Source organism: Anas platyrhynchos, chromosome 8 (genome assembly GCF_047663525.1).
Source record: "Anas platyrhynchos isolate ZD024472 breed Pekin duck chromosome 8, IASCAAS_PekinDuck_T2T, whole genome shotgun sequence".
In the NCBI taxonomy this organism is placed as follows: Eukaryota; Metazoa; Chordata; class Aves; order Anseriformes; family Anatidae; genus Anas; species Anas platyrhynchos.
Window position 1 is genome coordinate 30,331,728 of NC_092594.1, and position 27,966 is coordinate 30,359,693.

Genomic DNA, 27,966 nt, shown 5'->3' on the forward strand with positions numbered 1-27,966 from the left:
CTCGATACCGCTCGGCGCTCGCTCGGCCGCGCCTAGCGCCCTGCTGGGGGCGGGGGCGGTGCCACAGCGCTCCCGCGCTTTTCCCGCTTCGGGGCCGGCGCGCGCCCAACGCTCCGCGCCCCCCCCCCCCCTTCCCCCTGTCCGTGAGGCGATGGTGAGTGGGGGGGGGAAGGAGGGGGGGGGGGGGGGGAGCGCGGCCACCACAGCCCCGGCGCCCCCCCTCACGCTTCACCCCCTGCCCCTCTCTTGCAGCGCAGGAGCCTGGCCCCCAGCCAGCTGGCCAAGAGGAAGGCGGGCGGCGAGGATGAGGAGGAGGAGGAAGGCTGGCAGCCGGCCCCGCCGGCGGTGAGTGAGGGGCGACCCCCCCCCCCACCTCAGGAGTCGCCTTCCCCCCGCTGTGTGAGGAGAAGGTGGCAGAACCGGGCGGATTTGGGGCGGGTTTCAGTCAGGGTGGGCGCCTGCTGGTCGTGGGGGAGCCTTGGGGGGCTGTGGGGTGGGGCTTGGTATGGGCAAAGTTGCCTTTTTGGGGGGTCTGGGGGCTGTTTTGTGGGGTCTGGGGGCTGTTTTGTGATGAGGAAGGGGACACAGCCTGTCTGTAGGGTCTGGTGGCCCTGGTGCTGTCCGTTGGCAGCTGAGGTGGGTGGTGGTGATGGGGTCCGCTCAGTCAGCTGTGGGGTTTCTGTGTGGTTGGGTGCTTACTGAGCGTGACAGTGGCACATCTGTGTTGCCAGACGGCCCTCAGTTCTGTCTTGTTTTTGTTTTTTTTCAGGCTCAGAAGAGAAGGAAGGCTGGCGGCGAGACGGAGAGCTGGGAATGCTACAGGTCGCCCTTCCGTAAGCCCCTGGCACAGCTGACGAATGGACCCCGCTGCATGGATAGCAGTCAGCATGTGAGTGGGTGTGCTGCCGGCCTGGGTTGTGTACGGGGAGCCCAGGGGCTTCCATGGACCCATACAAACCCAATTATATGTAACATTCAGAGGTGTTACAGAAGCCCTGCATGGCTTTTAGGAAGGACCTCTGCTTGTTCCAGTCACGTTGTGCTGAAGATGTGGTGGGGATACTTTCTACAGTGGAAAACTTTTATAAGAGTTCTGTAGGGCCTAGGTGAAGGACTGTGCTGAGATACATGTCTGGCTTTCCACACGCATGTCTCAGGTGCCGTCTGCTTGCTCTGTGCTCTCTGGGCTTCCACTGATGGAACACAGCCCCTTTGCAGGTGTGAATTGCCTGACTGCATTACTGAGGTTAGGGAGGATTTAAAGAAATGAGTAATGCCAGTGGATTTAAGAAGACAGAGTCAAGAAAGTCAGTTTCATGTGTTGGAAAACCCAAAGGAAAATAGCTTTGAGAAGTGGAGGTGCTGGTGGAGAAGTTGTGCTGTTCTGTTACTTTCTTCCTTTTGGATATTTTTGAAAATAGTTGGGGTTGGAGCTTGCGAAGATTGAGTAGAGGGACTCTCAACACTTGGCAAAACTGAGTTCTCAAAAAACATTTTGGGCTTGCTGTCTTGACCTATCTCTGATTTCAAACTTCTGAAGCATGTTTTCTTTTTGAATTCTTAGGAGGCTTTTATCCGCAGCATTTTATCCAAACCCTTCAGAATCCCCATTCCAAATTATAAAGGTAAGATGAGGAGGTATAAGGATTGTCTGTGTTCTCTGACACCAGTAAAATAGGTAATGCTCTGGCCTGTCAAATATGTCTGTGGGGATTACTGTGTGGGTGTTTCTTTTTCGTTTGGAATGATGCATGTGTTCCAAAAATTCTGAGTTAACTCCAAAAGAAAAATACACCAGTATTAACAAAGTCTTTGTATTTCTTACTTGTGTTTAGTTTGGATAATCCTGCATTTCAGAACTGGATTTTGTATTTTTATGGTTATGTATTTGATGTAGTGCCAGGAGGTTGTATGCCACATTGTAAATACAAAATCAAGATGAATTCTAATCCATGGAAATTTATCACCTAAATAATACCCTGATGGTACAAACAGACAGAAGGCCAGGGTGAAAAAGAGAGTTCTTTCAACTTTGCTTGGTGTGCTGAGTCTCAAGGTGATCTTCAAAGCAAGGGTAGTTTTGAACTTGAAAGCCTCAGCTGGTTTTGAATCAGGGAGCGGAAGATCTCAGAAACAAAAGGGGCTTTTCTTGACCCCTTCTTTCCCTTCGCTATCCAGCTGAAATTTTGAAAGATGGGTCAGTCAGTTTAACTCACACATTAGTTATAAAATATGTCTGGAGGCATGTTCAGCCAGGCTGCATATTAAATGAGCAGCCCTGGAAGAGTTTGTTTGACATAGTTCTTAGTTTGTAGGAAAAGCTAAGGAGACTGTAGTGGACCTATAACTGTAAAAGCTGATTTCTGTGACTGTTACCTTCCTCTCTTAACTGGGAGGGGAGATTGCTTCTTTACTCTTTCTTGATGTGGAGGAATCGTTGTCTCAACTTGTGATACGCTCCCATTTTGCAAGCAGTAGGGGAATTGACCCCGCTTGATTCTTTCCCAAGCAAAATTAATCCTAGGAGCATAATTGTTTACCAAGACTCAGATGTCTTTGAGCTAATTTTGACAGGAGAAGTGATTTGTCTGTATTCTTTCTATGTTAATCTCAATTCCAAAACTACAATCAAAATATAACACTAGGAAAATGGACTCCTCCTATTTTATTTTTTTAACTTTTCTGAGAGATTGGCTACAATGCCAAACATCTGCTATTGCTCAGCAGAGAGTAAAATAATATCCTTGCCTACGTAACAGCAGTATGGTTCTAACTGTAACACTGTAGAACTTCTTAATGTCTAAGTTTCTTCTTGACATTGTGCAAAAGATAAAGCTCTTGCTGAGCTTGGATTAGAGGATCCAAAAAGAGGCTCTGTCCCGGTACATACGATGTACATAGAAACGTATTTTTTGAGCTGCTGAAGCTTGAATCCTGCTTGTCTTTCAAAAAAAGTGCAACAGCTACTTTTAAGTACTAGGAGCATCTGTGATGCCCGGAGGGAAGCATTGTGCCTGTTTGTGGCTCTGATCTGGTCTGACAGCATCAGTCACCTTGCAAGTTACCTTGTCCTATTGTATGCCAGCATAGCTGGCATCTGCTGCACGCAGCTGCTCCCACTTTGGTGCACCCAGTGTGGGCAGCGCCGCTGCTCCATCTTCGCCTCTGCGTTTTTGCAGTGATACCTGCTGTGTGCAGGCAGAGCGCTGCCAAACAAGTGCCCTTATGGATTTGCAGTCTGCAACAGTTGTCTTCTCCACTTTAGCACTGCACCCAGTTAATCCACCGTTTCCAGACTTAATCAGACACTTCTGCGAGGCTCTGCTTTCTTCTGGAAGAAGTTGTTCTTTGAGTTGTGCCTTTGTTTGCTTTCAGGGCCAACGGGCTTGCGGGCGCTGGGCATCAAACGGGCAGGGCTGAGGAGTCCTCTCCATGACCCTTTTGAGGAAGGAGCTCTGGTTCTGTATGAGCCCCCACCGCTGAGTGCCCACGAACAGCTGAAAATAGACAAGTGAGTCATCACCTGGTGCAAATGCTTCAGCTCTGACCTCTTTGTACATGTAGGTTTGTGTGCTTTCTTCCTGTTTTTGTCTGAGCTGGGATCTGGACATCGAGGCAAGCTGGGTTCCAAGTATTCTCCCTCTGAGTTGCTTCAGGTATGGCAACAGTCAAAGGAAGGCATACACCCATGCCAGGTTGTTTCCCAACAGCCTGTTTGATCTCCCACTCATGAAAAATTAAAACCTGTTGCAGGGAATGCAGGTGCACACATGTAGAAACTGTTTAGAAAATCTTGTGGCTCAGGAAACATCAGTGTATGGAGACAGCAAAAGGGAGATGGCTGACAGTCAGATGTTAGGCTGCCTAATGGTTTTTATTCTGCCATAGTTCCTTCTGTGCTGTTGTAACTTTAAAAGGGTTGTCAGCTGGATAGTCATAGACAGAATGGAGTGTTCCCTGATTTGGTCTCTCCAGTAATGCAATTATAATGCAATTACAGTATTCTTATTGAGACAAAGAAAAAAATGACTTTTAAATGCCTTTCTGAATAACGTTCTGCCCATGTTCTAGGGCACTTACACTTTAGATAGTAGATCAGGCCTGTGCAACTCTGTTCTCAAAACTGAATTCATCCTTTTTTCACTTTCTTTGGTAGTTGTTTCCTTTATGTCACTGAAGAGTCCTCAGAATAGCACTGAGATTTAAAGAAAAAACAAAACCTAAACACATGCTGTGCTGAGTGCAATAATCATACTGTCATCTTTCTTGACTTTCTCCTGCAGGGACAAAGTACCTGTCCATGTTGTGGTGGATCCTGTCCTCAGCCGTGTTTTACGGCCTCATCAGAGAGAAGTAAGTTTTCTACCAGGGCGTGAGAGTATGGCTGGAGGACTTGGTGCATTTCCGAAAGCTGTAATTGTTGCTCACCAACTGTGAGGTCTGCACAGCCCTCACAAACTAACAGTGTGGGACAACAGACTTTAGTCTGTTACAAAAACAAAGTGAAATATTTGTTTTAACCGTCATCTTAGAGCCCTGTGTGGTGTAAATATTGTGTCCTGCATTAAGCAAGAGGCTGTGCTGGGAGTGTTACAACAGTCCTGTGTGTCCTTTGTGCTTGTGAGCCATCAGTGACCTAGGGAGACTTGGAATTTACAGGTGGAGAGCGCTTATCATAGAATCATAGAATATCCTGAGTTAAAAACATTTTATGCCATAAAATGTGGAACATCACAATATTGAAGCTAAAGCTAATCCCCAAATATCTAGTGTAGATATCTGCAGAGTTTGAGATTCATCACGGATGCAGTATAATATCCTTTAAGCCTAGAGGCAGCACTGGTGGAAGCTGTTATTGCTGATCTTCAGGCTAAGCAGGTCAAGCCTGTTGTCTCCCTGCATGGGAGATCTTCAGATGGCTCTGAGAGCGCTGTAGGCTGCTCCTGGATTGTTCTTTTATCTCAGAGTTGGTGCTGAACCCATGACCCATCATAATGCTGGCCTTTGGCTATATAGCTGGAGGCACTCTGTTTTGGGTAAGATCCTGCCTGCTGGCTTTTTTGTCAGGTAATGATAGTTACGTTGGTGTCCTAAGCACATTGTCTGTTTTTTGACAGCTGCTCAAAAAGCAGACTCTGTTCTAGTCTGACTGATCAGTTGTTGCCTGCTGAGATTCCTGTGCTGCTTTTTCAGCTGATGCTCCCAGCCTGTGGTACAGCTTTGCTCCTTGTCATGTAATTTGCTTTGTTGCTGGGAGGTTACTGAACTGGTTCCCCAGCTAATTTTTTCCATTTTTTTGGTCAGCAGTATATTTGAACCAGTTGAACAATTACTTAATAAGCTTCAATGCTCTTAAGAGCCTGAGAAAGGAAGAAAATGACTTGCAAGTGCAAGTGGTCTGTCTTCTGGTCCCATACAGTGGAAAGTACAGGCGTGAATTTGTCGGTGTGTAGAAGTTGTCTGTCACTCCCTGCTCAGTTGACAGTTCAGGGAGCTTGCTCATTGCCAGGACAATGCCCCAGGTTTTCTTTAATTCTCTATCATCGCATGATAGAACACTTTGCAGAGTCTTTTTTTTCCCCTTTTATCTGTCCTGGTTATGTGTCAAAGCCGAGCAAACGGGCTGAGCTCTTTCACCACGTGACATGAGCTATAACCTCAGCTCTGTTCCTTCTCTGAAGCTAAATCTGCTTTGGACTTTGAGTCCCCAGGTGAGTCATAGTGGTTCCGTGCTTCTAGGCAGAAGGCTTGAGGGTTGCTGAGGGTATTCTGAGAATTAATCAGGGAGTAGAAACAAGATTGGGTGCTCCGTTGGGTGCTGTTAAGATGCTTAACACATATTTGCATTCATTGATGCAGGTTAGCTGATGGCCTGGGCCTAGCTAGCCTGGCCAAAGGTAGAAATGTTGGGGAATTCAAGTTAGGGAGCTAGTTATAACTACACAGTAAAAACATACTGAAATTGTGTGCATGTTACGAATTGTCAGCACTGGTAATGTTTCCTCAGACCAGGTGGGGCTGAATTTTAACTGTGTCTTGGGTGATTTCCCTCTCTCATTAGAGTGCTGTACGTCCCCTGGGATGTGCTACACGGATATGTTGTTTGCTGTAATATCAGTCTTGTGCAATGCAGTAATAAAGCTGTAATGAAGTTGTCATTCTGTGGCTGTCCTCATCCTGCTCTAACAGAACAATTTCATGGCAGGGAGTGAAATTCCTCTGGGAGTGTGTGACGAGCCGGCGGATCCCCGGGAGTCATGGCTGTATCATGGCAGACGAGATGGGGCTGGGCAAAACCCTGCAGTGCATCACTCTCATGTGGACGCTTCTCCGGCAAAGTCCAGACTGCAAGCCTGAAATTGAGAAAGCTATGGTGGTGTCTCCCTCCAGCCTGGTCAGAAACTGGTACAATGAAGTAGAGAAATGGCTGGGGGGAAGGATCCAGCCACTGGCCATTGACGGAGGCTCCAAAGAAGAAATTGACCACAAACTAGGTACAGAAATGTTTACAAATGGTGCAGTTGGCTAGCTTAGGTCAAAATCTTGTGTTGGAAGAAGCCTATAGCAGCTGTGAGCTGTCATTAGAGCTCTGGAGACTGATGAAAATTTCCTTGTACCATGTTTAGATAGGGTCACTGCCTGTTTGATAATGTTTGCTCTTTTGTAATAACCCAAGTCCAGCCGTGTGATTAAGACAGGGCAGTTCCTGTGTGTTGTCTTTGCTCCAGACAGAATCTAGGACAGGACTGGGCAGAGGTGGGAATGGGTTGGGGAAAGTATCATTGCTATATGTGGGTGGAAAAGGTGCCTATAGAGGAACCAGCTCTTTGTCAGGGACCGGCAGCATTGAAACAAATGCAAAGGTTTTCCTAGTTTTTTAGTGCTAAAGGATTGATTTTGACTGCAGAGTTTGGACCCTTTTACTATTACTGTTTTCATCCTTTCTCCTTTTCCCCCTTTCCATTCACAGTTGGCTTTATGAACCAGCGTGGTATGCGAGTGCCTTCACCCATCCTGATCATCTCCTATGAGACTTTTCGACTTCATGCCGAGGCCCTACAGAAGGGCAGTGTTGGGCTGGTCATATGTGATGAGGTATGGGGGAGTTTATAAGGAGAACACATTCCTGATGTTTTCTTGAGATTGGGACAAATCTTGCTTCTGAAAAGGTGGGAGGTGATTGAGCCTTATGTTCTACCCACTATTTTTTAACTTGGCTATGTTTTGAGCAAGAAGTTGGGCTGGAGACTCCTGAGGTAAATGGTTTCAGCATGCTTTTGTGTGTTATATTGGCTGCTCTCAGCCCCTTGTCTGGCAGTCTCAAGTTGTGATGTGGAGGAAGGTATCTGTCGCAGTCACTTTTGCTCAGATTGAGGGCCATGCATCAAGTCAGTTGTTGAATCCAGGTTTTATTCACCCTTTTCCTTACTCCCTGACTGCTAGGCCACTTTGCTGCTCTAGCTGTAACATCCCAAATCTCTATATTCTACAGCTCTTTGTCCAGGCTTGAATTCTGATGAGGATGGAATAATAAAGTGCTGTAGTGCTTTTCCAGGGACAACAGACAGCTCATGGAATTAGGGTCAGGACCTGAGGAGAGCCAGTTAACCAGCAGTCCTGTTTCCCAAGGTTCCCTTGGCATAGAGGGAGTAGGAGTGCCCTGCTCTTTGGAGTCACAAGCTCAGAAGGCTTGTTTCTGTGCTTGTGGGGGAGTTTGAAGGGTTCCCCCATGGCAGGACTCTTTTCTCCTCTGTGGAGCCTACTGCCTGCAGCAGAGGGAGGAGATCTGGGAGGTACCTCAGGTGCTGCTTGTTCAAGAACAAGCAGACATCGCCTGACTCCCTGCTAGCTGGCTGCTGGCTCCAGCTTTGCCAAGCCTGAGTTCTCAAGCTGTGTTTTCATATGGCTGAAATGGAGTTGTTTTTTCCTCTATCATTACATATTTATGCGTACAGTTAGTGAGGGGCAACGAGATTCTGAAGAAAAGCAAATGCCCTCTGCCTCCCTGAAATGATAAAGCTGGGGCTCTCAGCCAACTCTCTTCTCTCTGTGGCCTGTTAGAGATTTGTTACAAAGTGGTGCCACCCGGTGGTTTGGTTCTGTATGTGCTGGAACTGCTGTGAGGAATGTAAAGAGTGTCCTCAGGACTAAGACAACTTGCATCTGCCTTTTAGGCACTGACTCCGTGACTGCCTCCACCTCTCCATGCCCCTAGGGCAGGCCAGCAGCTGGGTTGCTGGGAATGCAGGTCCCTGGCTCTGCATCTTCCCAGTGTTCCCAAAAAATACTTGTCTCTGAAGTAGGCTGGCTCCTGTAACAAGGATCTCTCCACTTAGGCTTTGTTCTACATCAAAACACTCAGATGCTAATAGAACTGCTTTTCCTAGCTGTCTTGTAGGGTTTTGCAACACTTTAGGGGCCTTTGTTTGTCATCCTTTTGGGGCCTCAGCAGCCCCAAGTGTGTACATACAGTGTCACTGTAACAGTTTGTGGAAAATGAAGCAGATTTCAAATGTTCTTCTCTTGCTTTGATTTGTTCCACTCCTGTGTGTTTGATTTTTTTTTTTTTATTTGCTCATGTATTTGTAGATGTGTTTTCTTTCTTAATCCCTTTTTTGTTTTCTTTTTCCTGAAAGTCATTTTTCATTTTACCTCCCAGTTCTTCCAGGCCATGGAACACAGGTTGTGTACCATTGGTGTAGAGCGATGTGTCTTCCACCTCATCCCCTTTTTAGATTGGGAAATGGGACCCATATTTGGATTACTGCCTGTTGGTGCAGAACCTCTTTTATTAGGGTGCAAAGGCCTGGGAGTTTTGAGTATAGATGGTGTGAATGACTTGATGATCTTGACCTTGGATGATGCAAGGCCAAGAGTTCAGTGCCTGATGCTGGTAACTGGAAGTGTCCTTGGCTTTGATTGGGAAACAATTCTCGGAGCTCACAATTGTCAGCATTGTCATGGCAGGCTCTCTTGCTTGGGGGTGACTCAGATGTCCCTTGTCTGGGAATATTGTAATGGAAATGCTGTGTTTCATCACAGTGACTTCAGGTTTCCCACCAGGCTCTTGCCTTTAAACGATGTATGTCCCAACGGCTGAATACATGTAAAACACTTAATCTGTTACAGGAATGGGACAAGCTATGAGGTAGATTGTAACAATCATGATATGTCAGTCCTGATAAGGGTCTTTAAGCTGCTTCCCGTCATGACCACTAGATTTATCAGTTGCATTTGTGTTCTCTTTTTCAAAGGGCCACAGACTGAAGAACTCTGAAAACCAAACATACCAGGCTCTCAACAGCTTAAACACACCTCGGCGAGTCCTCATCTCAGGCACCCCCATTCAGAATGACTTGCTTGAATATTTCAGCCTGGTGCACTTCGTTAATTCTGGCATCCTAGGTAAGAAATACAAACGTGTGAGACATGAGGAAGGGGGAGGTTGCCGACAAGGCCTCCCCTGATTACTGCTGAGAGCAGCAAGCAAGACATTGGTGAGAGGAAAGGTCACCTGCAGATTGGAGACTTAATTCTCCTTCAGTTTGAGTCTAGAAAAGTCTAGGTCAAGATCCTCTTGTCAAGAGGCTGTATGTGATTAGAGCTCTGTTTCAGTTTAAAGTATTTGAATCAAACAGTTTGAGAGGGATTATTAATGATTAAGGTAAGATGATATGTGACCCTGAGTACTACATGGCTGATCTTATGTAGCTACGCTGGTCAGCCAAAGTGTCCACTTAGGCTAGGAGTTTCTGATAAGTGTTTGGAGATACTGCAGGAGTTGCTGAGCTGGAAGAGCCAGCTTGTAACGATACTCCCCACAACACTCAAAGGTGATAGCAAAGTAGCAATCGAGGCCAGGAATGATGCCTTTGTGGGGGAGGCTCTGTCCAGAGCAGGGTTTGACGTGACATGCTCTTTGCATTGAGTACAGAGGTGGCCTGGAAGACAGCTTCCTCCTGTTGTCCCTGTACCCATCTGGCATAGGAGTTTGAATTGACTAGAGCATGGTGATACAGTATATGTTGTGGCATGTGTTATTTCCATGTGCTTCATTTTTTATTTTTTAATAAAATATTTTGCCCCTTGACTTTGTGCTTTGGGCAAAACTAGTCTCCCTGTACTTGCACTTCTTTTTGTCTGAGATGAGGCTAATACTCTAAGTAGTGCTGTCAGAGCTATATGCGTGCAGTGGTCACTTTCCCACTTTCAGCCTGTGAGCAGTAACAAGGAACTGATGACAAATAATTTTGAAACAGACACGTAATGTCTGCACTGTTATTTGCAAGGATAAACTCTGGGAGTAAAACTGTAGTTGGAATGTGAGCAAATCAGTATGTGCCTGATGGGACTTGGGTTTAACTAAACTTGTATTAGCTTTGGCAGTGCAGTGTTGTTACAATAGAAAATAATCTGCTGTTGTACAGATTTGCCTGCCTTGTTTGAATCTTCCCTGGATAGAACAAAAACCAAATCGCACTGATGGGGCAAGAGTTTGTTTTATCTGCTGGGCCACATGCTTTATGGTATGATAACTGGGGCTGTGGGGGTACTGATCAAAGGTTACTTGGTAGGAGTTGTCACCTTTTCATCTCTGTTCGTGCAGGGACTGCACAGGAATTTAAAAGACATTTTGAATTACCCATCTTGAAAGGCAGAGATGCAGATGCAAGTGATGCTGAGCGACAAAAAGGAGAAGAGAGGCTTAAAGAGCTGATCAGCATCGTGAACAGGTGAACTTCATCCCTCTTCTCTTTGCAGAGCTTTTGCATAAACCCTTGGTGCATGGATATGTTCCCAAATTAAAGTTGTAGCTGTAACAAATTCCCTTGCCAGTTAAGTCTATTCAGTAAGTGATTGTGCAAGTGTTTATTGCCTAAGAATCTACGTGACATGTATCTTTAGTCTGAAAAGCAGCACACTGAAATGGCACAGTTAGCTGCAGTCCCACCCGAGCAAATGTACTCAGATACTGACTCGTGATTTGGCTCTTATGTTTCGGTTTTCTCTTGGTGCCTGAACAGTCAGGTAGCATCCTTTTATTTGCATTAACATAACCACAGTGTAGATGGGATCAGACTGCAGATCCACCTGACCCAGCTGTGAGTAGCAGACAGTATGTGCAGTGTTGCTTTGCTTGCTGGTGATGCCCAAGTCACAGAAGAGTCCAGCTTGTACTTTCATAGCTGTTTGCTCTGTAGGGCTAATGGGATTAGAATACTAGCATCAGAGACGTACCTTTTGATCCCTAGATAGCACCTTTGTCAAGCAAAATGCAATCTTACTTGTCTGATTTTTAGTATGTACTTAAATCTGGTTTGTTTTATGTTGATGAATACAACCAGTGTGTCCACATCTGCTGGCAGAGTTCTCTTACTAGATACTCTTCTGAATTCTTAGCAGTACTATCATCATCATTTTTTCTTTTCTTAATCTTAGTTTTGCACCCATCACAAATACAGTCTAGCTGCTCACAGTCATGGTAAATTGAATTTCACACAGTATAGCCTCTCTATAGAGACAGCCATGGCCTTGACTCGGGTCAGCCTGCAGAAAACTTGAGAGAAAGAAAAGGCTAGGAGAAGAGCTTATTCTTTCTTGAGGTGCATTTTTTCTTTAGCTGATCCAAATGGGATGTCAAAGTGTGTTCATGAATGCTTGTGCCTGGCTATGTTGAGGTCTGTGTCCTTTCCTTTATTGTGTAACAATCATAATATACAAACAAGGAAAACGAAATGCGTGAATTGCAAGGTGAATTGGTTGGATTTACAGACGAGGTAGTGATCCAAAGATACGTGGAATCATAGGCTGGAATGCCCTGCAGAAGGCTTCTAATCCATCTTGCTGTACCAAGGCAGAGGGTGGTAGACCTAAAGCATCCCATAACTTAATTTCCACTCCGCACCAGAGACCTCACAAATTGCTCACAACACTTTCCAGGGCATCACTGTCTTTGCGGTTAGAAAATGCTCTTAATGTGTAACCTAAATCTTCCTAACTGCAGTTTAAGCCTGTGACTTTTCATCCTACTGATTATGGGTTTGGAGACCAGATTATTCCTTTCTTTAACAACCTTTGACAGATTTCAGAGCTGTGATATATCCCTGCTGTCTTTTCTTCTGTGGATTTTGTAACATCATATTTTTAATATTTCCTGGCAGAACTGGGTTTCTGCACTTTTTAAATTCTGGTTGTTCAGTTCAGCACTTCTTTTAGTCCATGCCATCTTTTCTGAAGTACGGTAGAACTATTCCATGGGGCATTTCCAGAGCCCTAGAGGATATGCTGTGAGCTCATGTTGTGGGCCAGACAATGAATCCGTCTTGGCTGAGGATGGCTACTGAGTTACTGGAGGAGCTGACTGCTTTGGGCTCTATCTGTTGTGTGATGGTTAAATCCTTTCCCTGTTTGCTGTCCATGCCACTGATCTGGTGTCATGTGAGTTGATAATGCTGTTGGTAGTTTGAGGAAGAGCTGAACTTCACTGCAAAGGGAGTGGGCTTTGTTAGGTGTGATTATGCTTGATTCCTCCAAATCTCATGAGGCTGGGAGCCTGGCAGAGGTAGTGGGGTGTCTTGGCTTCTGTAGTATGAGCTGATGAAGCCGCTTAGCGGGTGGTGGGTGTCCAGCTTCTGCCATGCATTGGATTGTCACAGACTTCTAGAGATAAGATGTCAAAGCTTTGTGTAGAGCTCATGAGGAATAATACTGATAAAACAGGGTTTTGTTGTCACTTAAGTATCCAATCTTTGTTTTCTTCTTTGCAGGTGTTTAATCCGAAGGACTTCGGACATTCTCTCCAAATACCTGCCGGTGAAGATAGAGCAGGTGGTCTGCTGCAGGTACCAGAAAGCTTATGCCCTGAGTGGGGGAGCAACAAGAAGGATTAAAAAGCTGCAAAAAGCAGTGACTTCTGTGCTTGTGCTGACTGCTACCCTCTAGGAATAAGATTGACACCATTTGCAATTCCTGAAGCAGGGATGGACAACCCACGGCTGGGGGTTTTGCCAGGTGACTGGCCTGCTTTGGGCAGCTGTGTGGAGCAGAGCCCTGGGCTACGCTGAGTATCTGTGAGCTGCTTTCTCAGCTCTGGGCAGAGATAGCAGCAATCCACCACCAGTATCGGAGGCAGTTCTAGGCTGTCTGGGCTGTAGCTAAAAAGGGGTGCTAGAGCTAAAATGAAGCCACTGTGTAGATGGAGGAGGAGAGGTGTTGGTTTGGGGACAGGGTGACTGCAGGGCTCTTACTCTGTTTCAGGCTGACACCTCTGCAGGCTGAGCTTTACAAGAACTTCCTGAAGCAAGCTAAGCCAGTGGAGGAGCTGAAGGAGGGCAAGATCAGCGTGTCCTCTCTCTCTTCTATCACTTCCCTGAAGAAGCTCTGCAATCGTGAGTTCTTCCACTGGTGTAATGGGCTTTTTTGTTTTGTTTTGTTTTTTACACTGGTGGTTTTTTGGGTCTCCGTGCATTCCACAGACTCTGAGCTCTGTTTGTCTTCTAGACCCTGCTCTTATTTATGATAAGTGCGTGGAAGAAGAAGAAGGATTTATGGGAGCCTTGGATTTGTTCCCTGCTGGCTACAGCACCAAATCTGTGGAGCCCCAGCTTTCAGGTACTGTGGAGCTCAGCAGTGCAAATGTGCTGCCTAACAGGCGACTATGAAGAGTGCAGTGTCCTATCAAGTGACCCTCCAAGGTCAGGAATTTTAGAACTTCTTTTCTAGCTTGCTTTCTTCTTTCTTTTTATCCAGGAAAGATGCTGGTTTTGGACTACATCCTTGCAGTTACAAAAAGCACCAGTAATGACAAGGTGGTTTTAGTGTCTAACTACACTCAGACACTGGACCTATTTGAAAAACTCTGCAGGAGCAGAAGGTTTGTCTTCAGGTTTCATTTGTCTAATCCTGCAAAATTGTACATGCAGCCTACACTGTAAAAGAAACTGCCTATTTTTAAAGCTTCTGTCAGCAGGAACTTTTGACCTGTCACGTACCTCAGATGTTCCGGAATTGGAACTAATGTGGCTTGTGCTCTTGCTACTGGCCTGATGCAAAAACTTCTAAAGCCTAGGCCCTTGTTAGAAGGCAGTTTGGGGAAGATTTTTGTCTAAGTGGGATGCTCTAAAGGTCACAGCAGTCAGATGGTAGCAAACATTGTATATTCTAGGTATTTATACGTCCGGCTGGATGGCACCATGTCCATTAAAAAGAGAGCGAAGATCGTGGAGCGATTCAACAGCCCCTCAGTAAGTAGAACCTGCCAGATGTGGGCAGCTCTCCTGCCGGTTCTTAGAGCTGTGAGTATGGTGTAGCTGCCTCTGTTTAATCCAAGCCTCCCTTTCTCCCCAGAGCCCTGAGTTTATCTTCATGCTAAGCAGCAAAGCAGGCGGCTGCGGTTTGAATTTGATTGGGGCTAACAGGCTGGTTATGTTTGACCCAGACTGGAATCCTGCTAACGATGAACAGGCCATGGCTCGTGTGTGGCGGGACGGCCAGAAGAAGATGTGCTACATCTATCGGCTGCTTTCGGTGAGTTAATCTTCTCACCTCCTCCCCGTGGGGTCCTTGGTGCCAGCCCAGACTTATATTTAATGCCACTACTGTAACAATTTGTGTGGGAGTGTCAGTAGTGATTACTCTTCAGAAAAGTCCTCTCTATGCCCTCGTTCACCTTTACCTCTCCATTCACCTTCGCTTCATCTTGTTCAGGATGACCTCTTCTGTGAACTTGTGTTCCTTGATGAATAGTTATTTTACTTTGACAAAATAGACGTTCTTTGCCCTTTTCTTCCTTATGGTGTTCTACTTTTTCTCTGACCTGGTTGCACCTGGAAGCAGGCAGCTCCTTTGCTTTTAGAACTACCAAATGTGTCTGCAAATCTGACCTAACCCCTCCCTACCTCTGTATTACATTTGCTTGCAAAACAGATGTTTTTCCTCTTATTTTTTGCTTTAAAAATGTAACATACTGACTTCCATGTACATCTGCTTTAGAAGTAGTCATCTCCCTCCAGACAGAGCGTGGGATTGATCTTTGTGTGGGTGAATCAGCAAACACTGCTGATGCTCTTCTGACCCAGGGCCCACTCTTGCTGCTTTTTGTTTTTTGTCATCTGGCCCCTGGAGCACCTGACTGAGAGTGCTCCAGTCCAAGCAGGCAATGCCAAGCAATGCTAGTCATTTTATGGCTCTCCAATGTCTTGTCCTGTAGCTTACCAAGTCATTCTACCAAACAGTGCTGTGGTTAGCTCCCATACTACTGAGCCTCCTCTGGCAAGGATGTTCGTGATGAACTGAGCAAGTGCTAGAAAGGAAAGCTGCTTGCAGGAATTTTAGGCTGGGCAGAAACTGGGGAGCAAACTTTTGCTGATAACACGTGCCTCACATCCGTACTGGTCTGACAAGGCACTCAGTGGTCCCAACAGCTTATGTCTTGATGCCTTTTGCTCTGTGACACTTGCCAATGTTGTCCCCTACCTGAGCATCCCGACTGTGCTTCAACTCTGACCTTCTCTTCTGTAGACAGGGACCATAGAGGAGAAGATATTCCAGCGCCAGACCCACAAGAAGGCACTCAGCAGCTGTGTGGTGGATGAAGAGCAGGATGTAGAGAGGCACTTCTCGCTCGGGGAGCTCAAGGAGCTGTTCACGTTGAATGAGACCACCACCAGTGACACCCACGACAAGTGAGTATACTGGATAGTAACGGATGGGTCAGCAAAGAACTCCTCACTTTATTCTACTGATTCAGTGCTGCCACAGGCAGCAGGAAGAAGCTCAAAGAGAGAGGGCCTGAAGTGTCTGTTTCTGAAGTTGTTAACCACCTGGAGATTAGCAGTTCCTTGCTGCCTTCCTACTTTTCTGTTAGAAGAGCTGCGTTTGCTTGATGAGTGAGCAGGCTATCTTGTTAGCTGCCTTTGTTTGGAGGCTGTGAAATACTGAGAAAGAGGGATTGATCAGAACTGTTCCAAGTTGGTGGAGCCCAGCTTGGTCCTTCCTTGCCATTCCTTCTCTAAGGTTTGCCCAATTCTGCTGCCAGCGCTTTCTGTCTGCTAAGAGCTCAGGAGGCCAACCTAAGTGCTGCTGTGAGCAGGCAAAAATCCTATGCTCCATTGTCTGCCCTTCCTTCTGTATCCCGAGCCCCCAAGACCTGTGGTGGTGCATCTACCAGAAAGATGACAGTGCAGGAAAATGCTTCACTGGGAAGGTTAATAAGACTTAATTCAAGCAGGAAGTGAAGAGGATTAGTTTTAAGCTGACTCGAAGCTTAGCTCTGTGTAAGTGTCTTGTCTGTGTGGCACCAAGCCTTGCTGGCAGGACTGCTGCTGTTCCTTTCCCTTGTGCAGCTGTTCAACCTGGCATCTCTTGGATGGCCTGAGCACAACCCAGTGGCTGTGGCAGGAGCTAGGATGGAGCAGTCTGGAGCAGGGCGTGCTCTCTTGAGCTCAGGAGGCTTGACATCGTGCTTGACATGATGCTAAAGATGTGTTAGTAGCAGGGATGTTCATTTGAGATTGGCTCTAAACATTCCTCATGTTTCAAGGGAAACACATCTCGAACTTAACTGTGGCCCCTGCTCATTTCTACACAGCTAAACGCAGGGGGCAGCACTGTTAGAAACAAAACCAGAGGTTTTCCAAAACGTTTCCATCTCTTTCACCCATGCCAGAGCTTGGTTGTGAGTCTAAATGAAGCACAGCAGTAATTGATGCTGTCCGATAATCCAGTCGGAGGGTTGCAGATGAGAGGCAATCCAGATGTTACTGGGCTGCATTTTTAAACAACCCATAAGCCAAACAAGTGGAGGAACCTTGCACTGACCTTGCGCTGCCTCTTCCAGGATCAAGTGTCGCCGCTGCGTGAATGGCCACCAGGTCCGGCCCCCTCCGGAGGGCTCTGACTGCACCTCTGACCTCTCGCAGTGGAAGCACTGCGCTGACAAGCGGGGGCTGCAGGACTCCGTGCTGAAGGCTGCGTGGGATGCTGCCGTCACCTTCACCTTTCACCACCACTCCCATGAGGAGCAGCGAGGGATTCCCTAACAGGTTACTGTCCCCCTGTGGGGGCATGATAATCCCTTTCAAGGAAAGGGACAGTGGATAGCAGTACATGCTGGTTTGTTGCACAAACATTTGTTACACAGCTGTGGGATAGCAGAACAGCGTGGTTTCTGAGAGGCTGGAAGGCCCTTAGCACTGGTCAGTGTCTGCTGCAACAGCAATGAGTTCAGGGCTTTTTCTCTGCTGCTGTATTTTATGCCTGAGAAACAGCACACTGGGAGTAACTGAACCTTGTGCACTTGATCACGGATTCAGTGCTGGTGCTCACGCTGATGGTATATGCCTTCTGCTCAAAGATCTACCTTCAGCTTTGTGGTAAGCCTGAAGGTTTAGAGCACTCCAAGTGCAGTCACATTTTTTCCACTGATAGCTGTTACTCAAAGCTGCAGGGGGGAAAAACATGTGGGATCCATTTCTGTCATGAAATGTGAACCCCGGTGATTGCTCAGGAACAAAAAGGTCTGTAAAAACCCTCTGCTTTTATGTTGAGCATCTTGCCTGAGAGAACATGCAGGCAGTAGAAAATCAGGCTCAATTAAGGTCAATCCATTTCTAAAACCACTTGCTTTATTATGGGTGGGATCCCCAGATCTAGCAGAGTGTTTTAATTTATTACTATCCAGTAATAAAATTCACACACATGATACATGATGGGTCTTAATTCTGTTTTTATTATAAAAATGTTACAAAACAAACTATTCAAAACTCCTGAAAAATGAGTGCAGATATGGAGTTACAGGCAAGAAGAATTCTTTTCCCAGACACCTTGATAAATGATTGCAAATAATTATATACAAAGCAGCCTGCTTTTCTTATGAAGTAAAATTTTCCAAACAAAAGCTCAGATGTGAGAGCTTTATTTAGCATTTTTTAATCACTCATTTGAAATGGAGGGAGGAGTTCTTATTTCAGGAATCACACTGGCTAAGGCTGTCATTCTGTCCAACCCCCCTGCTCAAAAGCAGGGTAACCTAGATCAAGTTGTCAGGGTCCATGTCCAGAAAGCTTCTGCTGTTTTGAAGGACTGAGATACTTATTAATGAGATATTGGCTGAATCAACATGGAATTTGTACAAAACTCCAGTGAAATAAATAACTGCTTGTCCGGAGATCTGCAGGGTGTCACAGAAGCTTATTTGATGCATCTAACCCATTTAAAGTCTAAAACTGGAGCTGACACACAAACTGGAAAATACAGCTGTTGACATAAATGGCCACCTCTATTGCTTCACTGTGGCACCTCTTCTTCAAAGGAACAGAAAAGCGACAAGACAGCTGCATCCTGGTTGAACCATGGAAAGAAAACCCTACCTGTGTTAAGTCTTACTGGCCATGGACAGAACTGATCAAGTTCAAGCTGATCTGTCTTCTCTTCTTGTGTCCATCACATGACACTGATGTAGTCAGCAAAGGCCTGGGAAGAGTCCCATGAGTCATTGACCACGCTGCACACTGCTTTGAGACGCCGAAGTGCTTCTTGAGCTGTCTCAGCATCCTGATCCAACCAATTTTGAAAGAGGCGGAGGTGGGTGAATTGAATCTGTCCCCCTCTCTGCTGGATGTGGCCTTCTAGCTTCTTGGTGAATTCCAGGAGCCCATCAGGTTTAATGCAGTTTGAGCTTTCCAGGAAAAGGAGGACAAAAAACTCATTAGGAGTCTAGGCTGCAATTTGAGCAGTTTAAATCACTTGCCCCCTCTAGTAATTACCCATGCAAGGATGGGAGGATGTTTCAGTGTAAAATACAGCTTCCTTCTACAGTATAAAGTAGGAATGATCCCTTAATGTCAGTTTAAAAAATAAACACAGTAGTGCAGGTTACTGCCTCTGTTTAGGGCCATTCAGGCTCAAAAAAAAAAAAGAGCAGTTCAGGTTGGAAACAAAGATGATGAAAGGAATGCAGAGGCATTCATAGGATCTGAGAGGGGCAATGACAGCGCTCACTCCCTGTGCTGGGGTGGTGGGAACAGAGCTGTTCATGCTGATGCCTGTGAATGTAGATCCATCAGTTCTAACCTTCAGAGCAAGGAGGGGATGCAGCAGTCTCCCAGGGGGGCAAAAAATGAAAGCTGCTTTGAAGATGTAGCCTGATTCATTTATAAATGTGCAGAGCAGCCCCTCAGGGAGAAGGGCCTAGCCTCAGAGACACTGGAGATCTCTGAGGTTGTAAGTGCCCATTCTCTAGCCACAGTGCAGCATTCTCTAAGCTTTTCTTGTGCACATTCCCTTAAGGAAGGAACAAAACACTGCTTGGGCTTTTCCTGGACTTCCTGAAACAATAAGTACAGTGTGTTAAAAGCAGCAGAATACCTGACATCCAGCTGGCAAAGAGAAGAGGAGGAATCTTCAGAGAAAATGTCTGCCAGGGCAACCAGCCTGTGATTCCCTAAGAGGGGAGAAATGCAACTGTTAGATGCAAACTGTGAATTATCTTCAATATTTAAAGGGTTTTGGGGGTGGGAGCAGTGCAGAAAGGTGGCTTTGAGGATGCATTGACAACACGAAGGACTTATCTTCAGTCTGTCCTCAAAAGTGAGTTCAGCCCCCAAACAGCATTCAAGGTGCTAGAAATGTTTGCTGATGGGACAGGTTGTTTTACTAGAAAAAAATCCTGCTTTTTGTTTTGCAAGTTAAAATTCAGCTTTGTTTTGAAACAGACAAAAGCAGAGGCTTAAACACAAACCTTGGCAATTAAGTGCATTTCAGGTGCTCCCAAGCTTTCCTGTTTTATTTCATTAAAAGATCAGAAAACAATATTCTGGGTGGACTTGAAATTCATTTCTCAGACATTTCTACATGGTCTGTAATCCATAAAGGCAATTACTGCTGTAAGTTTGGTTCTACTTCTTTAAAATAACCTTTACTAGTTCCTACCCCTCCAGTGCCTAATGAGTTTTTAAAGCTTTTAAGGCCCAAAGTTGGGTAAAATCTGTGGTTCTGGATGAGAAGTAGTGAATCTGCTGCTGTATCCATTCCTGTCAGAGGCTGAAGCAGATCAGCATTCAGCAGATCTGAACTCCTGCTGATACTTGCTTTAGCTACAGAGAAAAATAACTGTAATGTCCCTGTAGCACCAAGACTCCTGGTGCATTTCTGAGTGCTACTGAAAAAAAAAAAATTAACTCAGCCCCCTCATTTTATGAGCTAATGGTGACTAAGCTGACTCTGCTCACACATCTGTTAAGTTTGGCACCAGCTAGGAATGGTTCTAACTCCAACCCTGAAGCTAACTCCAGGAGAGCTGGTCCAAGGTCATGACCAACATCCACAATACGCACCAAGGCGATTCCCAGGCAGTCTGAGGCTCTTCAAAGATGTATTTTTCTTCACTGTATTGATGATTTCCATCAGAAACTCAGCAGTGCAGCTTTCAAACAGCCGGCAGAAAGAGAATGAGATTTCTACAGAAGAAATGGATTGACAGCACACGTTAGTAACTCCCTGTGTGCTTCATTATTCCTTAATTACATCCTGCTTATAGCTCCATGTGCAAGAACAAAGCTTCCCTGGCAGCAGACCACACGACGTCACTGCTGTTCTGTCACGTGAAGACAGCAGTCACTGCACCAGGGAGGTGGCTTTGCCAGCTGACCCAGTTAAAGGCTGATGTCTTCTGCAGGTTAAAAACCTTTTTTTACAGTTAAGACCTCTTTGCAGCACAGACTAACTTCGCAGCTGATCCTCTCTGCCCTGCTGGCACATAGAACCCAACACATTCCCCTTCTGCCAGCATCTACAGCTCTGCCCCTGGGACACTGACATATAGCTAAACCTTCTGAAGATTACTTTCAAACATCAGCCAGCCAGCCAAAACAGCCAGCTGTGGCACCAAGGCCCAGGAGCTTGCTGTACCTTGCAAGATGGGATCCTGAAGCAAAAGCAGAACTTCTTTTTGGTGGTCAGCCAGGTTCACATCGTGAAAGCTCAGCTTCTTCAAGCTTGGATTGCACTCTGAAACCAAAACGAGTTCTCAGGTCAAGTACTGCACGGCCTTAGGATAAAAAGAATCTGACCCAACTACCAGCTAACACCCACAAACTACTCAGCAGTGGATAAACTATGCTGGATTGTGGATAATTAAAAATAAACCATCCTGTTGTGCAGAGCATTCATGAGCTCAGCACAGAAAATGGGCTGGCTGACGCCCATTTCCTTTTCTCATGACTCCAAGGATGTTCACACTGAAGCCATGGACCCACCTGAACTGGTTCCATGCTAAAAAGACTGGCAAGACATGGATGTGGCAAAAACCCAGAGTTTAGATACAGGAGGTTCAGGTACCTGAGCGCCTCAGGACTGCTGCCAGGTGTTCCCTAGCAGTTTGTGAGCAGTCCCACAAATGCAGCCAAACTGCTTCTAGACTGAAGCTTCACCCAACAGAACTGCCAGCAAGAGGAAGCTGTAACAGGCTCTGGCAGAGTCTGAGCCAACTAAAAAGCAAGCAGCCACTCCTAGGATGGAAGAGCACAGCAAGGAACCGCTCCGTGTCACAGTTAAGCTACCTGCGGGATAGCAGAGTACCTTTAAGTGCCTGCAAAAGGAGCCCGAGCTCCTGGGAAGAGGGCAGCGTGGCGCTGTCAAGGGACAACTGCTGGAGGGACTTTGAAGCCTTAAGCACTGGCAGCAGGAACATGGTGTGCAGAGGTTCCCTGGGGAATCGGATCTCCAGCTGCTCCAGGCAGCTCTCTAAGGCAATAAAAACAAACAACAGTGAAAGAGCTTGGTCTGGAGTACCTGTCTTCAACGCAGCTAGGTCCCGGGGCAACCAAGGATCCGTATGCCTGATGTGTCTCATTTAGGTTGGTGGGAAGTGCTGGCCCCACGGCACCGCATGGGAACTCAGGCCTGTGGTAATATAAACCCCTCATTTCAGGAATCCTGCGAGACCACCAATTCCTGCTGTGTTCTGGCAGTGAAACAGTCCTTGAGTAAAGGCCACCCTTTATGCACAAACCTGTAGTTTCTTCCCAGACCACAATGTCCACTGACCCCACTCCATACTGACTCAGGGGTTAGTTACTAGTTTTTACCCTGTTTGTTCAGGAGCTAATAAGGGTGACGAGACCTGTGAGCTGAGAACACCCTGCTGCAGCTCCCTGACTTACTCAGAAGCTTGCACAGCACTGCCATCTCCTCTGGTGCTGTGACCATCAAGAAAAGCTTTCCCTCTTAAAAGTTTTAAGACTTGGAGCCTCACAGTCAGTGGCATGGGCACAGCAGAAGCTCCTGAACAATTTAAAAATCTGGTGGGATATGCTCCCTGTGGGCTGCTGGGCAGGTTGGGTCTGGTCTTGTACAAAGCCGATGTTGTGGCAGGCTGGTGTGGCATTAAGGTGCTTTGTCCAAAACTCTGGCTCCACAGAGAGCATCACAGACTGGAAATGACGGGGCGCACACCACCACCACCACCTGAATCAGGAAGGTGAGGCCATAATCACTTAATTACATGCCATGGTGACAATGCAGAGCTCAATTCTTGTATGTCAAGACAACTCTTATCTGCCTGCCACATCCTGTGCATCGCTCAGGATCTGTTTCCTACCTGGGATTTCTGCATCACTGCAGCTTGGATTCCCCTCTGGCCCATTCCCCTCCAGCTGGTTCTTGAGGTCGAAGCTGACGGAGAGTGTGTGGAGCTGGGGAAGGGTGCTGAGGATGCAGCGAACGAGCTCCATGCAGGGCATGTGGGAGAAGACGTCGCTCACGCGCAGCACGTGGAGGCGGCAGTCCGAGTGTCGGGAGAGGGCCCGGAGCCCCGAGAGGATGCAGAAGATGTTCACACCCAGGCCTGGAACAGCGTTTGTACAGAGAGGAGTTAGATGTGCCTGCGCAGAAGCACCACGCACGCTCAGCTGGAGCTCCACCAACAGTAGAGCTGTCTGCTTGGTTTGTCCAGCCAAGCTACTGCAGTCAAAGGCTAAACTCACAAACTGCCAGAGGGGGTTCCTCCTAGGTATGCCCTATCCACACAGTAAGTTACAGCACTGACTGCATACACACAGGAGATGGAGGCCTGGGTCCTTCCTTCTCCCCCTCTGGATGGTCTTTCAGCTCAAGGCCATGGGCTGTTCTCTCTTGCTGCCTTTTTACAGCTGTTTGCTGGAACAAAGCAGCAGACTTCCAGTTCTGGGGCCTGGCACTGCCCATGAAAGCCTTTACAACTGCCTAACGCACTAACCCAGGGCTGTTCAGATCTCAGGCTCTGTGTTTTGCCTGGAGCTGGTCACTGTGTATGTCCCACTTGGCTGCAGGACATCCCGTTGTCTCTCCCAAGCAGACCAGGAAGGCAGGATGCAAGGCCAAAACTTAACGTTGCCTCTTGCTGGTAGAAAAAAAATAACCCGGGAGTCTTACTAAGTCATAAGTAAAGAGGAAAATCTATTTGCAGGAATGGACCCAAATAACTTCTAAGCTATAGAATTGTGCAGTTAGCGTTTGGCTTTTAAGCAGTTGGCACTGGTCTTTTACACAGAGCAACACTCGTAGATGCAAACCCAGTAAATGACAGGTTCCTGTCCCCACCAGTGGACACAAAATCATCGCAGTTCTGCTCTCCCCTGTTTGATACCCTCAGAGCTTCCTGTGCTTCACTAACTGCACGTTGCCATCTTCCATTACCGGTCCCCCATCCTGTCACCTATCCCCCCCATGGAGGGTTTGCACCCACATGAACTTAACAGACTCCTCTGAACACGGGAATCCACCAGCCTGGAAAAACTGGCAGGCTCAGGGCCCACCTCACTTCCCCACCAGGAAGGTGGAGCTGGTATCTGACCAGGCTTTGGTTCATCTTCTGTTTTGTTTCCTGGCCACCCCATCTGCCCTTGTGATCCTACTGGGCTTACGTTGCACCTCTCCTTTCTCCGCCCTGACGTGCTATGTTTTTGCAGTTCTATGCTTTCATCCCAGCACCACTTCCTCTGACAAATAAAGGTTCCTCTCTTATTCCTCTTGCCCTCAAGCAAGTCCTCCCTCTCATTAAACTTCTCTGCCAATGCCATTCTCCAGATCAGGAACCAATACCGCCCCTTCCAGTACAAATAAGATCAGGGTAAGCCTGAGCAGTAAGTCAGACCCTTAGACAGCAGCTGGAAGGAAGCGTCCTGTCTGCACCACTAACCGTTGTAAGACAGAACCAGGTTTTCTAAAGACACCCAGGAGCTTAGCAGGTTACTCAGAGTCCGACACGTGTCCCCAGTCAAAGGGATGGAGCACAATTCAAGCGTGGACACACTTCGGAAGTGGTGAGCAGCTTTCAGAGGAAAGATCCCAGCAGATCCGCCTCTTTTCTTACAGCCAGCACTGCCAGAGCACGGAGATCCAGTGGAGGAACTAGTCCAGTTCCCACCGTTTTCTCCCTCTGCGATGCTGCTTTTGTCAAGTAGTCCTGAACTGTCTTCTCTAGCAACAGTAAAAACAAAATCATACAGGTCATCCGGGTCAGCACACAGTCCCCTGCTGCGTCTGAGGCAGCGGCGTTTCTTCCCTACTGCAGATTTCAGCCGTCTGCGAGACTTTCGAAGGACTGGGTGACGGGACAGCTGCTCGGAGCAGCAAGAAGACCCTCCTTGCACACTGGCGTGGTCACAGGACACCTTGCTGCTTGCCTCCTCGCACACTTGGTTTTGCAGAGGACAGCTCAGTCCAGAGAGGCCGGAGTTCTGGCCAGGGCCAGCCCCCCGTCCATCCACGTCCCCCTGAACGTCAGCCTCCTTCAGAGCCCCGCAGGATCCCTTCAGGTTCTCCCCATTGCTCCACTCCCTCTCTGGTTGCTCTCGTGTTGACCTCTGGCTTTGGGCATTGCCCTCCTCTCTGCAAAGGCCACACGGGCTGCTGCGATAGGCAAGAGCATTTCCTGACCGCCAAAAGCCAGCGCTCATGCTCAAAATGAGAACAAGAAGAACCGTGTCAGGAACAGGCCAGGAATATATGGACAACTGGCTGACCGAGCCGTGGTGAATCAGCCGGTGAAGAAGTAAAACCAGTGAATGCCTGACGGACTGGTCTGAGGAGAGGAGGTGCTGGAATTTCAGGATCCGCAGGGAGTGGGCCAGGTTCTCAAGCACTTTTTGGTTGTGCTCAGCAGTGAGCTCCACGGCGCCCTGCAGCATGTTGCACAGGGTGAGCTGCGTGACGTGTGGTGAACTGTGCAGCAGCGGTGAGAAATGATGGTCGTTGAGACGCCAGTCAGAGGAAACATCCAAGACACCGTGAAGGACGTTTGAGAAGAACGTTTCAAGGAACTTCTTCCTCCAGCAGGTTATACTCTGCAATGAAATTACCTCAGAGTCAACCAGGATAAAAACTCCTGAACAGCGCCACGCTAACAAAAACTCAGCCATAATTTCTTTTATTCTGTTTAAATCAAATTGTTGCTGTCTGCTACACTGGTAAACAGTGTCCAGCAAAACTACTCAGATTGTATTCCTAGCTTTCAGCATCCTTTTCTTTCCATCCATTTTTTTCCCTGTGTTAATTGTTCGAAAACTGAATTGCTCTTGTCACTATCTTTTCATTCTGCTTCTGGCTTAATTTAAATATATTTCAGTGTTTTGAAACCAAAACTTGGGAATTTTCTTCCCAAGTGTCTATTTATAGGCTACACAAGTTGGTTGTTGACCATCCTTTTGTGATCCTGAATTGATAGAGCTTTAGTTTTTGTACGCAAAACAATTCTTTCAAACTCACTCTCTTCTGTCAGGGTATTCCAGCACCTTCTAATACATCAGCACATTTTTGCAAGCGTAGGTGTGAGTGTGACAGGAGATACTGGCTTTTATCTTCTGTTTCCCTAAGAATTGCATCTGAAAAGACAGAGTTTATTTCTTCAGCACACTCACTGGTGTGAAATCAAGGCTGCGTACGCTGCGTGTCCCATTATAAACTGTTTCCCCAAATGATTTCTGTACCAGGGCCATGTCTCTGAGCTCTACAAACACCTATACGTAAACACCAGCAGCAACCAGGAGCAGCGGCACGCTCCAGAGCGAAACCCTTCAGCGGACAGCAGAATCGGGACATCAGCGCCGTGCCGCTTCCCTCACCTCCGAGTTGGGGGGCCTGGTTTTCATCACGTCATCCCACAGCTTGCGCCAGACGGGCTGCGTGGAGAGCCCTAAAAAAAAACCCACAAACACAAACATATCACCCTTTCTCACCAGCTACAAGTCCTGCTGCAGAGCTCAGCCCCTCAGTGCTCATCTGAGGGGGAAGCTGAGGGAAAAGGGGTTCGGGCAAGGACAAGGAAGGTGTTTAATGGTCCTTAGGTTGAATGTGAGGAGGTAAAGACAGTGGGATTTAAAAGTTATGGGTACTCCAGCTTGGGATCGTGCCTCCTGACAGGGGTATCCCTGTCTGGTTGGGCAGCGTGAAGCTGTCCCTACAGTTTGGGGTTCCATGAGAGGGAGCTCCCTACAAATTGGGGTCTGTGAGGGGAGTCCCTAAAGCTTTGAGATCACAGAATCACAGAATTTCTAGGTTGGAAGAGACCTCAAGATCATCGAGTCCAACCTCTAACCTAACACGAACAGTCCCCACTAAACCATATCCCTAAGCTCTACATCTAAACGGCTTTTGAAGACTTCCAGGGATGGTGACTCCACCACCTCCCTGGGCAGCCCGTTCCAATGCCTCACAACCCTTTCAGTAAAGAAGTTCTTCCTAACATCTAACCTAAAACTCCCCTGGTGCAACTTTAGCCCGTTCCCCCTTGTCCTGTCACCAGGCACGTGGGAGAACAGGCCAACCCCCACCTCACTACAGCCTCCTTTAAGGTATCTGTTGAGAGCGATAAGGTCGCCCCTGAGCCTCCTCTTCTCCAGGCTGAACAAGCCCAGCTCCTTCAGCTGCTCCTCGTAGGACTTGTTCTCCAGGCCCCTCACCAGCTTCGTCGCCCTTCTTTGGACCCGCTCAAGCACCTCCATGTCCTTCTTGTAGCGAGGGGCCCAAAACTGAACACAGTACTCGAGGTGCGGCCTCACCAGAGCCGAGTACAGGGGGACGATCACCTCCCTAGCCCTGCTGGTCACAGTGTTTCTGATAGAAGAGATCCTGTGAAGGGAGTCCCTACAGCCTGGGGTCAGTGTGTGTGGGGGGGGTCCCTAATGTGTGGGGTCGGTGAGGGGAATCCCTACAGCTTTGGGATCCTCTGAGAGGAGTCCCTAGAGTTCGGGGTCTGTGAGGGGAGTCCCTACCGCTTTGGGGTCCATGAGGGGCGTCCCTAGAGTTTGGGGTTCTTTGAGGGAAATCTCTACAGTTTGGGGTCAGTCGGGGGGGGGATCCCTACACTTCGGGGTCCCGTGAGGGGGATCCCTGCCGTTTGGGGTCCCCCCGTCCGAGCCGGAGCGATGAACCCTCTCCCCACCGCCTTAATTTTGGGGGTCCCCCGGTCCCCCCCCATCCCCACCGGCCGCACCTGCTCTCCGCGCGGCGGCCTCGGCTCTCTCCAGACGAAAGACGGAGAGCAGCGGCAGGAGCCCCCTCAGGAGGTGCCCGGGCAGCGCTGCGGAGAGCGAGAAGGAGACGGCGGCAGCTGAAGGACCGGCCCCCAGCCCTCCGCCCCGCTCCCGTGCCTGATGCCGCTACCTCCCCTCGCCTCCTTACCCCAGACATCGGGCTCCAGGGCCGCCATGCTGCGGCTCACGGCCACGGCACTGAGCGCCAGGAGGCTGCTCGGCCCCTCCGCCGCCATCGCCCCGCGCCGCGCCGCCATCTTGGGACGGGGGCGGGCCGCGCCGCCGCCATTTTGAGAGGGGAGGCGGCGGGCGGCCATCTTGGGGAGGTCAAGGCGGGAAAGGGGGAGCAGGGGAACGGCGGCCATGGTGGCCCCGGCATCGGGTCCCTGAGGGGAGCCCCGCGGTCAGAGCGCTCCCGGCGGCTGCGAGGAGCAGCGAGGAGAAAAGCGAGGGGCAT

General features: G+C 47.9%; 2 protein-coding genes across 4 annotated transcripts; one reads left to right on the forward strand and one right to left on the reverse strand.

Moving 5' to 3' along the window:
- The first annotated feature begins 32 nt into the window (after window positions 1-32).
- RAD54L (RAD54 like) lies at window positions 33-17,708 on the forward strand. 2 transcript variants are annotated; one of them, XM_038183040.2, is made up of 18 exons: window positions 33-154; window positions 253-345; window positions 770-889; window positions 1,565-1,625; window positions 3,376-3,511; window positions 4,284-4,353; window positions 6,206-6,494; window positions 6,971-7,095; window positions 9,255-9,405; window positions 10,607-10,733; window positions 12,768-12,842; window positions 13,258-13,388; window positions 13,501-13,611; window positions 13,750-13,873; window positions 14,165-14,243; window positions 14,347-14,526; window positions 15,520-15,683; window positions 16,838-17,708. In XM_038183040.2, exons 1-18 carry the CDS (start codon window positions 152-154, stop codon window positions 17,037-17,039), a joined length of 2,241 nt encoding a protein of 746 aa, XP_038038968.2. In that variant the 5' UTR covers window positions 33-151; the 3' UTR covers window positions 17,040-17,708. The 2 variants fall into 2 exon arrangements, with proteins under 2 accessions (XP_038038968.2, XP_071897627.1); XM_072041526.1 differs by lacking the exons at window positions 33-154; window positions 253-345; window positions 770-889; window positions 1,565-1,625; window positions 3,376-3,511 and adding an exon at window positions 3,594-3,656.
- LRRC41 (leucine rich repeat containing 41) lies at window positions 17,709-27,874 on the reverse strand. Of its 2 annotated transcripts, XM_027462821.3 has the most exons (10): window positions 27,658-27,874; window positions 27,470-27,556; window positions 26,100-26,170; window positions 24,176-25,322; window positions 22,598-22,843; window positions 21,577-21,741; window positions 20,908-21,006; window positions 20,334-20,456; window positions 19,366-19,441; window positions 17,709-18,676 (listed from the first exon to the last, which is right to left on the reverse strand). In XM_027462821.3, exons 1-10 carry the CDS (start codon window positions 27,872-27,874, stop codon window positions 18,442-18,444), a joined length of 2,466 nt encoding a protein of 821 aa, XP_027318622.3. In that variant the 3' UTR covers window positions 17,709-18,441. The 2 variants fall into 2 exon arrangements, with proteins under 2 accessions (XP_027318622.3, XP_071897626.1); XM_072041525.1 differs by lacking the exon at window positions 27,470-27,556.
- Between the last annotated feature and the right edge of the window lie 92 nt (window positions 27,875-27,966).

Bases quoted from the DNA above. Each gene is read 5' to 3' on its own strand.
- RAD54L (XM_038183040.2), top strand. The intron at 890-1,564 runs GTGAGTGGGTGT...TTGAATTCTTAG, and splicing joins GCATGGATAGCAGTCAGCAT to GAGGCTTTTATCCGCAGCAT. The intron at 12,843-13,257 runs GTACCAGAAAGC...ACTCTGTTTCAG, and splicing joins GAGCAGGTGGTCTGCTGCAG to GCTGACACCTCTGCAGGCTG.
- LRRC41 (XM_027462821.3), bottom strand. From the start codon at position 27,874: ATGGCCGCCGTTCCCCTGCTCCCCCTTTCCCGCCTTGACCTCCCCAAG. The intron at 22,844-24,175 runs GTTAGTGGTGCA...ACGCTGTTCCAG, and splicing joins CCTGGTTCTGTCTTACAACG to GCCTGGGTGTGAACATCTTC. The intron at 19,442-20,333 runs GTGCGTATTGTG...CTCCCCTCTTAG, and splicing joins ACTGCCTGGGAATCGCCTTG to GGAATCACAGGCTGGTTGCC.